We start from the raw sequence: 15,033 nt of genomic DNA on the forward strand, positions 1-15,033 counted from the left end.
GACTGCAGGAGGGAAGCCGAATCAGTGAATGTTTAAGCATCTCAGCATTGGCAGGGGTCTCCACACAACTGCTCCAGCACCCAGGGCTGCATCAGGGTAGGTCCATGTGGCTTCTCCTTGGGGATGTCTTGCAGGAAGTGACCCTTGCCAGCTGAAGCAGGAACTGGCTAAGGCAGCTGCACCCTGGTCTGATCATAACAAAGCAAGAGACCCAAGAACTAGAAAGGGGAGATTTATCGAGCCATTTATCCCTCCGCCCTTCAATTAACACCACATGTGTTTATCAGCCAGGTTGGCACAATAAACTAACTAACTCAGTGATGGAATTGTGAGTAAAGATAGTGTTCTCCTCCCCGGGGGACGGACAACAGAAAAGGGGGTGAAGGGAGACGCCAGATAGGGTAAGATATGACAAAATAATAATCTATAAATTATCAAGGGCTAAAGAGGGAGGGGGGAGTGGGGAGGGAGGGGAAAAAAGAGGACCTGATGCAAAGGGCTGAAGTGGAGAGCAAATGCTTTGAAAATGATTAGGGCAAAGAATGTACAGATGTGCTTTATACAGTTGATGTATATATATGTATGGAGTGTGGTAAGAGTTGTATGAGCCCCTAATAAAACGTTTGTGTGTGTTTTTTTTAAAGATGGTGTTCTCCAGCCTTCTTTCTCTCCCATACTCCTGAGAGAACCAGGTCATGGAGTGGAGCCTGGGGTTGGCTGGGTGGGCTGGACAGAGATTGGGGTTGGGCTGGGAAGAAATAAGAAAGTGTCAGGGATTCCATGGTATTTTAAAGCAGAGAAAAGGCAAAGAAGTGGTCTTATTTAAAGAAAGGGAGCAAGAGAAGGAAATGCACTACTCTGAAGGTGAAAACTCAAAACAGGGAGAAATCTGTGGGAATCGCTAAAATCAAATGTATTGCTTGTACAATTTTGCCTCTAAACCAATAGCTTGCTCGATCAGAATCTCTGTTTGAGTCAGTTCTTCCAAGCATTGCACCATTGTTGCTATACAGAACAAACTGGGGCTAGACCTGGAATCATTTTCATCATCAATTGTCCATTCCAGCCCATTGTAGTTGTTATTCCATCAGTTCATGGGACTGACTGTTTCTCTTCTTTTCGCTGAAATTCTTTGGGGGAAAAGACCTGGAAATCTTCTGAAAAGATTACAAACCCCAAAGCCTGGCAGCAATTCTACTCAGACACTATGAGCTGGAATTCATTCGGTGTCATCCGAGAGCAACAACAACAACTTTGGCAAACACAATGGCCTTTTCTAGTATTTCCCCTTTCTTAGTGATATGTCCAAAATAAGCAATGATTTGAGGCAAAGAGAATGGGGAGCTGAAAGGAGGCTCAAACAAAGACAGTGACATTGGCCTTCTCTAGGCATCTGTTGACTGCTCTGCTTCTTCTGCAGTATGAGATCGCCTTTGAGATAAAATGAATGCCATCAAGTCCATGTTGACTCACAGTGACCCCTGTGGGTTTATGAGACAGGAACTGTTTCTTGTTGTCGGTGGTAGGTACTCTGACCCATAGCGACCCTTAGCACAACAGACCTACTCCAGGCATTGGTCTCTCCTGACAATCTATCCGCAGTACATGAGACCTTTGTCACCCTGCCTCTAAGGAGCGCTCTGGCCTCACTTCTCCCAATACACACTGGGTTGTCTTTGTAGCAGTCAACAGTACTTTCACTGGTTTTCTCCAGCAGCACAATTCAAATACATCAATTCTACCCAGCTTGCCTTATTCAGGGTCCACATTCCACATGCTCATGAGGCAATGGGAAACACCAGGGCTGGGGTCAGGGGCACCTTACCCCTCAAAGTCACCTCCTTGCTCTTCAACAGGCTAAAGAGGCTTTGTGCCGCAGATTTACCTAACGCAATACGTCTTTTGATTTCTCGACTGTGGCTACCATGAGCATAGATTGCAGATCCAAGCAAGACAAAACCCTTGGCATCTTTAACCTTTCCTCCATTTATCATGATGTTACTTATAGGTCTGGTTGTGAGAATTTTGGTCTTACACTGAGCTGTAAGCCACACTGAAGGCGGCAATCTCGATCTGCATCAGCGAGCGCTTCAGGTGCTCCTCACTTTGAGCAGGCAAGGTGTGCCATCTGCATGTTGCAGGTGGTTGATAAGCCTTCCTTCAATCCTGATGCTGCACTCTTCTTTGTAAAATCCAGCTTCTGATGACTGGCTTAGCATACACTTTGAACAAGTATAGTGAGAGAATGCAACACGGCTGCACACCTTTCCTGTTTTTAAACCATGTAGTATTCTGCGGTTGTGTTTGCACACTTTCTTGTTCCATATACAAGTTCCGAATGAGCACAATGGACATTTCCCATTCTTCTCAAGGTTATCCCTGGTTTATTATGGTCCACACAGTCGAATGCCTTTGCATAGTCAATGAAACACAAGTAAACATCTTTCTGGTATTTTCTGCTTTGGGTCAAGATCCATCTGACATCAGCATTGACATCAGAGGATATTCATGTCCTCTTCCGAATCTGGGCTGAACCTCTGTAAATGGACTGCTGTGACCACTGTTGGATGATGTTAAGCTAAATTTTACTTGCATGTCTTTTTTTTTTTAATCAATGATGTTGCTGTATGGTTCAAGCATTCTGTCGAGTCACGTTTCTTTGGAATGGGCACAAATATGGATCTCTTCCAGTCGGTTGAACAAGTAGGAGTCTTCCAAATTTCCTGGCATAGATTAGTGAGTGCTTCCAGTGCTTCATCAGCTTGTGGAAACATTTTCATGGGTATCCTATCAATTCCTGCTGCCTTGTTTTTGGTTAATATATTTAGTGCAGCTTGAATGTCTTCCTTCACTACCATTGGTTCTTGGTCATATGCAACCTCCTGAAATGATGGACTCTCGACTAGTTCTCTTTGGTACAGTGCCTCTCTGTATGCTTTTCATCTTGTCTTGACGCTTCCTGCATCATTCAACTGTTTACAGGTGTCAAAAGCCCAGTCTTTCTCCGACACAGCTGCTGGTGGTATAGAACTTCCATCCATTCAGATGAAAGCACAACAGGTAACCACTCCACCACCATGGCTACTGGATATTTAATTGTTATTTTAAAATTGTTTACAAAATGACATTTTATTAAGTGGCATACCATTATGAAACTAGCAACAAAAATTCAAGCTCACTGCTATCAAGCCAATTCTGAATTATACAATCCAGGGGACAGAGTAGACCTGCCTCTGTGGGTGTGTGGGGCTGTACATCTTTATGGGAGTAGAAAGTCTCATCTTTCTCCTTCAGAGCAGCTAGTGGGTTCTAACTGCTGACGCTGTGGTTATTAGCTGAACGTATAACCCACTAAGCTACTGGGGGCTCCTTGGGGGACCATAAAATTCCCAAACCAAACCCACTGCCACTGGATTGATTCGATAGGACAAGGTTGAATTGCCCTGTGGGTTTCTGAGGCTGCAACTCTTTACTGCTGACCTTGCAGTTAGCAGCCGTGAACATATTGCTGCAACGCTGAGCGAATGAATGAATGAATTATGTAAGTAAATAGCATTCTAGCCGCAACAGATAAACAAATGTTAAACTTACCTCAGGGGTAGGGTGAAGATATTGGTGTCAAAGACAACTTTGAAGAGAACGATAAGGATACTCCAAAGGGTAGTGTTAAAATACTTGGTAGAAATAAATAAAAATATTTTATTGCATAAAGTGGTGAATGCACTTCAAACATATTAAAATATATAACTAAATTACTTATCTGATGTTTATATAGGTGTGATATGTAATATTATTTGTTGTTGTTTATTTTCTTGTGTAACAGCAGCCCTGGTGGTGCAGAGGGTTGGTGTTAGAGTGCAATCCATAGGGTCGGCAGTTCGAAACCACCGGCAATTCAGTGGGAAAAAGACCGGATTTTCTACTCTCATGAACAATTACACTCTTGGAAACTCACAGGGGGTTGCTTTGAGTCAGCATTGACTCGATAGCAGTAAGTTTAAAAAATCATTTTCCTGTTTACAGTAAGATCTTGTGGCTAAAAACATTACATTGTGGCTGAAGATGCCAAATGAGGCTTTTTGTTAAATATACAAAGAATCCTTTCCACCAGTGCCTAGAACTTGAAAGTGTCCAAAAGAAGGGGGCCAGCCAGTGTAGTGATAGAAAGGGAACGTTTGGTTTCTTGAGAGCGCCCTGGCTAGAAAACAGCTCCAGGGGAGCCTCATTTCAAAGGCTAGTTAAGTGAGCAGTCAGTCCTTTGAAGGACTATCATGATGGGATATGAGTGACATTTATCTAAACAAACATCTTGAAGTCCGCACAAGGCAGACTTACATCAGATGTGTTGCTTGTTTGGAAAGAAAGAAATCCCCGTGGTTACCCAATATCCCAGACAAAGCCGAGTGTGACATATTCTCATTATCTGGGAAAATGAGCCTACCCCCCTCCATCGGGCGCTGTCCTGAGAGGTCTTGGATGCAAACAGGTGGAAACACACACCAGCAGCCACATGGGGCAGATGGCCTGGGATCGCCCCAAGACAGTCAGAATAAAACAGGGAGCCAGTACAACTGGCCAGGCATAAAGCTGGTCTGTTTTATGAGCTTTTGGTTTCACTATCTCAGAAAATGAATATGTAATCCATTAATAAGCTATGGACAAATCCCTGAATTCTGTCATGCCTGGTTCTTGATGCTCCAGGTACCTGACATGTGAACAGCTGCGGTGTGAATTAGTTGATCTAAGCTTTTGGGCAGCTTCCAACTTCGCTCTTGCGCTTGCTCTACAGGTCAAGGAAAGAAATGATGTAATGCACTTAGCTAGGCCACTTTAATTACTATGGAATGGCAAGGGGGAGGGGCCACAGACGGTGACAAGTTCAAGCGCGTGACCTGCTCAAAGGATGCAGGAAACAAAAACACAGGCATCCATTGGTCGAGCGCAGCTGCAGGTCCGGAGCCCTGAAACTCAGGTTTCCAAGGAAGAGGGGGAGGAGTTATCGTTCCGAGCGTCCACCTTAAACACACACAGGGCGCACACTTACACAGCATACACACACCCACGCAGGCTGGCCGCGTCCTCGCTGCTGGGGCGGGCGGTGGGCCCGGTGCCTAGCGCACGCTCCCGCGGTCCGCCCAAAGCAGCCCGGTTCGGCGCACAGAACCCGAGGGGGACCCGCGTCCCGGGAAGCTGGTGCCACCCAGGCTGGCTCCCGGGGAGCTGAGCTGTCGTCCTTCACTCGCTGCGTCCGGAGCGTCCGCCCGGCCGGGAGCGGCGCCTCGCCGCGGGACCAAGAGGCGGGGACGTGGATCCAAAGGTGCGCCGAGCCCCGAGCCCGCCCAGACCTAGGAGGCCACTGCTCGCTGGCCCGCGCGGCGGCCCCAGCAGCGCCCCAGCCCGTCCGGGCCCAGAGCCTCGCCAGCCGCCGCGGATCCGGATCCCCGGACTGAGCCCACACTTCCTCCACCACCCCTCACCCCATCCCCACCCTCCGGCTCGCCTTGCCGCCGCCGTGGGACCGGAGACGCGGCGCGGCAGGCGGCGGCCTGGGCGGGTGCGCCCGCGGCGGAGCGCCGACTCCGCGGGGAGGATGCTGCTCGCTGCAGGCCGGGCTCGCGCCGTCCTCCCTGGCCGCCCGCTGGGGCTTTGTTGCGGCCTGGCGGCCGAGGGCCGCCCCCTGGTGAAGTAGCGGGCGGGCGCGCGTGTGCCCGGGAGTGCGCGCCGGGGCGCGCCCGTGTGCGCCCGATCCGACCTGCGGCCCCATTGTGCGTCGGCCCGCCGAGGCTGGGACCATGTGGGTGAACCCCGAGGAGGTGCTGCTGGCCAACGCGCTGTGGATCACAGAGAGAGCCAACCCCTACTTCATCCTGCAGCGGAGGAAGGGGCACGCGGGCGATGGGGGCGGCGGCGGCGGACTGGCGGGTAAGGACCCCCCTACCCCGGTGGACCCTGCTGTGGGCGCCCCCTCCCCGACGCAAAGGCGCCGCCCGAGGGCCTGGGGTTGCGGTCCTCCCCCCCCCCCCCCACGAGGCGCCGCCCGTTCTCCTGGGGCTGAGCACCCAGGGGCCCCGCCTTGGCGTGTGCTGGGCATCGGGAGTGGAGATTTTTCTGGCTAGAGGGAATGCTTTTTACCTGACCCTGTCGGTGTTGTGCCCTCTAGTACTAGTAAGTGGGTGTTGTTGGTGAGAATGGAGATGAGTGAGCTAGGGTAGGGAGAGTATTAACCTTCATGCATTAGATGCAGTGATGCAGTACCTAATTGCCTGCCCACCCTTGGGCCCCAGTGCGTGATTTGTGTGTGTGTGTGTGTGTGTGTGTGTGTGATCTCTTTCTATTCCAGTAAGAGGTAGGAGGTTAGCCTTTGCTTCGTCGTCCTTATTGGAAATAGCAGGATGAGGTATAAAGTACTCTTTTGTTTCCACGGAAGCAATCTGTAAGGAGCTGGTGTGGTCATTTCCAACATTAGTTATGACGGAAGGGAATGAATAATGTAGCAGGAATTCTTCTGTTGCACCGAAAACAAAGCCAGTTATCTGGCTCTGCTTGCAAGAAAGGATTAAACTGCATTTAAACTCTCTTAATTCCATCCCCACCACCCCACCCCCTACCCCAAGGTATTATTAACCTTACGACTGTCACCAAAGCAGTATCATATCCTTCAGAATGATGGACAGACAAAACTCTGCCCCATGCAGTGTGGCTTCGTTTTATCAACTTAATTGTCCGTGTGGTGGAAAGTTACAAATAATCTCATACTCCTAGCATACTAGAGAAATTGGACCTGCCCCTCTCTCCGTTAGACAGTCCAGAACTGGAGTACTTCTCACCATGAAAAACTTAGCAGAGCTTTTAGAAAAGAGGTGAAGTTTGACCTCTTCAGAGTTCCAGATGCTTCCCCCCACTAAAATTTGGCATGCTAGGGAAATTGTTCAAAATGCCCTCCTGTCAAATAAAGAATCCTTCATAATGGAAAATGTAGCTCATTGTGTGATTACAATGTAAAAGCTCAGTTTCTCGAGATTGAAGGCCTGGTGTCAGGTGGTACATTGCACACGGGTGTGTACTTGACAGGGCTTTCTCGTGCTCCAGATGTTCGTAGCAAGCAACTTTCTACACCTTCCAGTCACAAAGGAGAAAGGAATATGATGTCTGGAAATTCTGGTCAGTGGCCTGAAACCAGGACTTTATAGTTCATTTCATAGGAGAGATCTAAGAATATATATTAATATGTAATTTGCATGGCTAATTTTAGGGTCCAAATGATCTTCTTTAAGCCCAGGACTATGAGGTTAAGAAGATAATTTATTGTAGCAGTCAACAAAGAACATTTCTGGCTTAGAGTTAACCCACCCACTTAATGTAATACTATTTATTTTCCCAGATCACTGGTTTCTGAGAATTTCAGAACCTTCCTTATCAATGTAAGAGTTTTGTTATGTTTCTAACTGACTCTTCGGGAGCGCCAAATGGCCATATTCCACTTGGAATCACGTTGTTACTGACTTACTGCAGGGCCATACAGGTATCTTTCTAACTGAGAAATCTTGACAGTTACTCATGCAGTAATTGAAATCACTGCCATGAGTAGAAATAGTTTTACTAACAGAGGTTGTTTTCAATCAGCAGAAGTAGAGTGTTTACTGGGCTAGACTGGCGCCACATCAAATGTAGCAGGAACATTTGCAGAAGTCTTTGTGCTACGAATTAAAAAAGGCTCAGCCATCCATGAGCAACTTCTAACCCAGAGTGACCCCAGGCTTGTGTGACATGGGGTTTTCGATGGCTTATTCGGTGAAAGTAGATTGCTAAGCTTTTCTTCAGAGATGCTTCTGGATGGACTTGAACCTCCAACCTTCTGGCTAGCCGCCAAGCTTGTTAACAGTTTCCCCCACCATAGACCGTATATACGCAAATATAAGCCAACCCAAATATCAGCTATGGCACCTAATTTTTAACCCCAAAACTGCATTAGAAATGTTCTGGGAAAATGGGTTTATACACGAGTACCGACGATATTCTAAATTCTAATGTAAGTTCACTCATTGACTCATTCAATCATTAACCAATATTTACTTGCTTAGCTTTTAGGGCCATCACGTTTACAGCCTGATGGCAGGAGAGAGATGCTGATGAAATCATCACCAACAAAATAATAAATGCAAAATTGCCACTCCACAGGATCCCAGCTGAAAACAGAATCCAACCTAGATCAAATGAAGGGCCTTGAAAGGCAGGATTACCAGAACGTTGCAGAGACAGTGGGGCAGGTCGCAGGGTAGCAGTGGCTCAGGACACCAAGGGGCAGGACTGAGGTTACTGGAGTCCATGGGGGCAGGAGCCTTGGAGAAAGAGCTCTGGCCTGGAGGGAAGCAGCTACATTTGGAAATGTAGACTGAGGAGTAGGTTTCACAAGACCTGAGCGCTCCAGTCTCCCAGCTGGGGCACCCAGAGACCAGTTTCCCAGGGAGTCCTGCTGGTGTAGTCTGCATGGGTCAGCCCCCCATGGAGACTTGATCTGGGAAGCAGGCAAGTGTAATAGCTAGCACAGTACCATAAAGAGAGGAACCTGGTACTGTATTAGCACTGGCTAGGATTAAGGGTGGGAGCAAGTCAAGACTGAGGAAAGAATCCTTCAACTGAGAGTTAAAGGAAAATGGCTTGGGAACAGAGGAGACAAGAGCAAGCATGGAGTATCCCTTAGTGGAAATTAATTGCCTGGAAGATCTTAGAACTTTGTATAATGTGCATGATCTGGACCAGTGCATCATCGTCCACTCAGTAACCCACCCATTGTGGACTGACTAGGAGTACTGTTTCACCATGCTGCTGGTGAAATGTTAATAGTCGGTAGTTTATATAGCTAGACAAAACGGCAGGAAGCTATATAAAATACCCTTACGTGTGTGTGCGTGTGTATATATATACTGTTTCTGATTTCAGGCATGATGATACCAGTACACATGGGCATCAATGCAATGAAGTCTTCTACGGTGGATGTGTCAGACTCTTTCAACCGAGACTTTACGTGTGCCCGGGAAGGGCACAAAGCAAAAATTCAGAGCACTGACTTATCACAAAGACAACACCTTGCACTGAACAAATTTTCTATGACCAATAGAATCGTACCAATGCCCCAGCAACACCCACTGGTGACTTCCCTTTCTGTTGTCTATATCTTGCCTATTTCATTAATCTTTGCTCTTTTTGTATTTTCTTTTGGCACAAATTGATTGTTTTTTTCCCAAATCTTGGAAACAGTACTTGGTTTATGGATATTTAGCCCATTTTTTAAAATGAATTTGAGGACTCCGCATTTCCCTCTCTGTGCATGACATGGGCTCATGTGTCAGCTGAGTGATGTTAATATGTGGGCTGTTGGTGGGGATTTGGTTCAGAATATTTTCTACTTTTCACTCTGATGTTTTTCTTTGACCTAGAGTTTCTGCCAAAACATTTGAGTTCATTTTACTGCAATCAGAAATGATATTTTGTAGGATTTTCATGTTTTAAAATTTATTGACTTGCTTTATGCTCTGTCAGTGGTCAATTTTTTTATAAATGCCACATATTGTGCTTGAAAAGAATATATGCATTACAGGTACTGAATACTGTTCATATTGTCCATTATCTATCTATCTATCTATCTATCTATCTATCTATCTATCTATCTATCTATCTATCTATCTGAAGGGTCTTCAAAATCTGTGGTAAAATGACCTTTTAATTTTATTCTCTGTGAACTTTGTAAAGCCCCTCCTGTAGATGGGTACCCCTAAGTATTTTGTCATCTCCTCTCAGTGCCGGTTACACTCAGTTCTTCCTCTGTTGTAGTGTTCACCATTTCTCCGTGTAGCTTCTAACTTTGGTTTATAGGTTTTGAGGCTACATCATTAGGTGCGTATACATATATAATTAATTATATAATACTGGTGAATTGAAGCTTTTGTCATCATTCAGTGGTTTTCTGAATCTCAGATGTGCTTTTTTGCTATAGAGTCTACTTTGCTTCATATTACTAGAATTACATCATAGTTATTTTGGCTAGCTTTTGTCTGGTGGGCCTTTTCTCCTACTTTCACTTCTATCCTTTCTGTATCCCTATATTTGAATTGGCCTTTATAAACTATAGGCTGTTGATCCTCCTACTTAGTTTAATCTGAAAAATCTTTGCCTCTTAATTATATTTTTTGTACCTGCCCTATGTTCTTTTTATTTCCCTTCCTTGCCTTTAGATGGGAGGTGGGGACTAATATACATATATTATTAATCATTATGTATATATGCATAATACATATATATATACCTATATATGATTAGATTCTTCACACCCTCCACTCAGAGTTTTAAATTCATTTTACTGTTCATTTTAATGTTTACCTTATAGAGTAAACATTCACTGTTGAATCATAAAAGTCTATTGTTAAGTATTATTTTTAATTTTCAACATTTTATTAGTACTTTGGATTCTTTTTTTGAGATAATACAAGCACCCTGGGAAACCTTCACTTTGTGTCCTTCCACCCTCAACTGACATACTACTGTTGTAACATATTTTAATTCCTATGTGTTTTCAACCCAAGAACATATAATTTACCACCTTCTTTGTAAAAGTCTATTCAAGGCATATTTACTGCTTTTGTCACCTTCCTTGTTTCTTCTCTGATTTTTCATCTGGAATAATTTTTCCTGATGCCTGAAAAACATCTTTTAGTCTGTATCCTTCAGCGAGAACATGATGGTGGCATAATTTTTCAGTTTTGTGTGCCCAAAAAATGTCTTTACCTTGTTTTCGGTCTTCCAGGTTATCTTGCTTTTGAGTGTTTGGCAGATAATTTCTTTAAGATGGTTCCATTGTCTTCTGATTTCTTTCTTTCGTGGAGATGCATTGTCTGAGATTGGATGCCAAATCCCCCACGTGGTGGGAGACCAAAATTCGACGACTGAATACTTCTGCCCATTCCATTGAAAGATTTGTTGTTTCCATTATCCCCATTTTATAGAAGAGGAAACTAATATTTTAGAGATATTTAATGACTTCTCACAGATCACATTTCTAATAAGTGGGGACCTAGTTGATTTTGTATTGATATATTACCCTTGACAAGATGGTTATAAAGGTGAGTAGTCTTATTGTTTGACAGGTGTTTGGGTTTAGGGCAAATACTTATATCTTGTTAATTGGTAGCATTAGCTAAATTGTTTCCAGTTGTCCTTGCCAGTTATTGTTTTTCTTTGTAGATTTATTTATATGTAAGAGCCATTCCAGTCTATTGTGCATCTACTGGAGTTTGGTGTCAACACTCATGACTTTTGGAATGTTGGGTTGGGCACATAGTCTATACCTGTATACAGGATTGACTTGTAACATTTACATATGAGCAAGCACTGCTTGAAGAAGAGCATGATTAGACAGAAGCAAGTTTTCCATGGCTTTCCGACTCTCCGCGCATGACTCTCAGACTCAGGGGAATGTTGTCCACAGAGTCATTTAGTCATCCACACCAATTTGTCTGGGAAAGTCGCCTTATTCTACAAAGAAGCAGGAAGAGAAGATGCATACAGTTTGCGTTGCCTCTGAGAACTCCGGTCTTCTTTGAGCGTGTTTGTAAACTGGACACAGACACTAGGCTGGAGAAAAAGAATTCCCATTTCCTTTCAGAAATCTCAGGGGTTGAGGTGGCCTTCTTGTCCTTTTTGTTGTTTCAGTTCAGTTTCTTTTTTTCAACAGTTTTATTGGACCCAATCCACATACCATACAATCGAACAGTTCACTTGTTCAATCGAGGCAGACGTCTTGTTCTCGGGGTCACGGCATTTATCCCTGATGCGGTCAGCTTGTACAGAAGGGCCTCAGTTTATGAGGGGGTCAAGATGTCAATTGGGTGTGCTTCCCAGGCCAGTACATACAACGTCTGTTTTGTAGTCACTGTGTACGCATCAGGAATTTGGAACTCCTCAGTCCTTATCAAGCCTGCCTGATTCGTACATGCTCTATCCATGTCCAGTGGGGGGAACACTGGTTGCTGGCTATTCCCATAATCCGTTATGGATTCCGCCGGGGTAACGCATAGGGTTTTCAGTGGCTGATTTTCAGAAGTCGATTTCCAAGCCTTTCTTTTCTAGCCCATCTTAGTCTAGAAGCTCCTCTGAAACCCAAGGCTCCCCTGACAGGGTGGTAGTGAGGCGTGAGCTGCTGCACTGGCCGGGAATTGCCCAGCATGAAAGATAAGAATCCTGCCACTGCACCACTGAGGTGTACCCTGTTGGGAACCGTTGATATTGTCAGGTCCCATGGAGACCCTGTCCCCCCAGAACAAAGCACACCCGCTCCTGTGCCGTCCTCACCATCGTTCCGATGTCTGAGCCACTGTTGCAGCCATGTGTCAATCTCTCTCATTGAGAGCCTTCCTCTTTTTGGCTGCTTCACCTCGTTACCAAGCTTGATGCCCTTCTCCAGGGACTGGTCTCCTAATTCCATGTCCAAAGTATGGAAAAAGAAGCCTTACTCTCCTCCTTTAAGGAGCACGTTGGCCATACTCTTCCAAGACAGATACTGTTGTCCCGCAGCACAGTTCAAATGCTCTGATTCTTCTGTACTCTTCTTTATCAACGTCCAACTGTCACGTGCATGCGAGATGATGGAAAATGCCATGGCTTGGCTCAGGTGCACCGTGGTAAACACAGTAACATCCCTGCTTTTCAGTTCTCCAAAGAGGTCTCATGCAGCTACTTTGTCTAATGCAATGAATCTTTTCACGTCTTGGCGGCTGCCTCCATGAGCACTGATTATGGAGCTAAGCAAGACCAAATCTTTGATAACTTCAGTCTTTCCGCCATTTATCTATCGGTCCATTGATGAGGATTTGGGTCTTCTTGACATTGAGTTGTAATCCACACTGAAGGCTGCAAGTCTTGGCCTTCATTAACAATTTTTTTTTTCCTCAGGATAGTCGTGTTCTGAATTTTGGAGGATGAAATCTCAAAGAGTACCAAGTTATTCCATGGGTGAAACGGGAAAACCGTGATGGTGGCTTTTTCTGGGATTTCTGTGATGTTGGTTTGGAGTGCATGACCTCCCTCACGGGGCTTTACTATTCCCAGGTCATTTCATAGTAGATAGACACCTGAATTCAACCCCCCACCCCACTTATGATTGGAGAAACTCCTCATCTTTCCAGAGCTTCATTTCCTGATGAAAAAATGTCTTATTAACCTTTTCACGCCCTTGTAAGGATTTTATGAGCTGCTGTGTAAAATGCAGAAATCATAAAGGACCATTTATGGATCATGCCATCTTATGAGACTCTCCTTGCGCAGGACCAAATGCAAGCGTTAGGAGACAACTGTGTCTAACTTATTGATGACAAGGCATGAGTCACGGGAGAGCCGCATGGTTCACAAGGACACGACAGGGTTTAAAGGATGCTGGTAAAGCAAAGGGGGGTCTGATGTCAGGCATTTAGGCAATTTAACAAATTTAAGTCAAATATTCAGGCTTTTGTGAGAAGGTCATTTTTGGTCAGTGTAAAAAGGGCATGTCAGAATTGCCCTTCATCTAACGTCACAAGAGGTGGGAGAGAGAATTGAGATCAACATTAGCCCAAGGTTAATTCCTATGAGGTAGAGGTCACACAAGCCTCCTCTTCCAATTTTTTTAAACCACTTCCGAATCCAGCTGTCCTTCCTCTACTTTTTACCAGTTCCACCCAAAACCGTCTGCACTTGGCGCCTCTGCTGGGTTGAATGATTTTTGTTTTTCAATAGCTGCACAGAACTCACCATCTGTGCTTGCGTTTCTAGGGTTTATTCTGAACACAGCAGGTTACAATCCAGGGCGAGGAACCAGCCAGGATACAGTTCTTCAGTCAGGATAGCTTCTCTCTGGACTCTTCACCCATTTGGCCCTCAGCCTGTACTCTTCTCAAACAAGTGTTACAAAGCTCTTTAGTTTCACCAATAAGGGTATGCAGACACCCCACTCTGCCTCCTGCCTGAAGGCATTGGGCTTTCTCACTGCATGAGCCAGCAGACTAACTAGAGACAGCTAATACCTTGGGTCAGGAAGCCCACCACCCTGCCTCCTGCTACTCTAGTCAGGCACAGGTGTTCCTCTGTCACAGCTTTTTGCTGTCTCCAATGTTACTACTGCCCTTCTCCCTCGTGTGGGTCTAGGAGGTTCTCAGCATGGGCCCAAAGGATGTACTCGGCTTCAGCTTGTTGTGAGATCGCCTCCACTCTGCTCCCGGTAAGTCTGACTAGAAAACCAGACCTAGCCCTTCTTTGAAGTTCCACACACTGGGCTTGCATGCTCCCACTCTTGCAGGGGTTCCATGTGATCTTTCTGCATCGCCAGCAAGCTGCCCAACCCTTTCAGTGGGACACAAACACCTTGTTTACATAGTCCTCTTCCGTCATTGTTGAGTCACAAGAACCACAGCGAAAATGGCCACATTAGAGTAATTCATCACACCTCACTCAGCATCCTTCAACTCATCTCCCTTTCCTTCCTGACGGACACATTCGGAAAGCTCTGTCAGTAGTCTCTCTCTCTCTCTCTCTCTCCCTCTCCCTCTCCCTCTCCCTCTCTCTTTCTCTTTCTCCATGAATAATAGCTGTCTTTGGCAGCTGCAGGATCCCCAGGTAGTTAAGTGCTCCTTTGGACCTACCAACTGCTCTGGGACAAACAGGGGACACTCAGCACCCATAAAGATTTTCAGCCTTGGAAAGTCTGGGGTCATTTTACTCTGTCCCATGGGGTCACTAGGAGTCAGAATCATGGCGTGAAAACTGGCAGTGACAAAGTGAGTCCACCAAGGGGAGAAGCTTGAAGCAGAAAACAAAACAAGGGAAAGCCCTCCTTTTAGCTTCCTGCGTGTGATGGTTAGGAAGTCGGTTCTGACTCATGGTGACTCCATGTATAACCGAAGGAAGCGCTGCCGGATCCTTGTCAACCCAGCCTGTGCAAAGCCTTCCTCTTGTTTTTGCTTTGCCCATGTGCTTTACCAAGCATGATGTCCAAGGACTGCTCTCTCC

At 45.6% G+C, this 15,033-nt stretch overlaps 1 protein-coding gene across 1 annotated transcript in view; it reads left to right on the forward strand.

The window, feature by feature from the left end:
• The first annotated feature begins 4,912 nt into the window (after positions 1-4,912).
• TBC1D9 (TBC1 domain family member 9) overlaps positions 4,913-15,033 on the forward strand; it is a 144,354-nt gene continuing 134,233 nt past the window's right edge. Inside the window, exon 1 of the mRNA XM_075543761.1 lies at positions 4,913-5,922. Within this exon, the coding sequence (XP_075399876.1) occupies positions 5,793-5,922 (130 nt within the window). The 5' untranslated portion in view covers positions 4,913-5,792. The remainder of the gene's footprint in view (positions 5,923-15,033) is intronic.

The sequence above is a fragment of the Tenrec ecaudatus genome, chromosome 3 (assembly GCF_050624435.1).
Source record: "Tenrec ecaudatus isolate mTenEca1 chromosome 3, mTenEca1.hap1, whole genome shotgun sequence".
Lineage (NCBI taxonomy): Eukaryota > Metazoa > Chordata > Mammalia > Afrosoricida > Tenrecidae > Tenrec > Tenrec ecaudatus.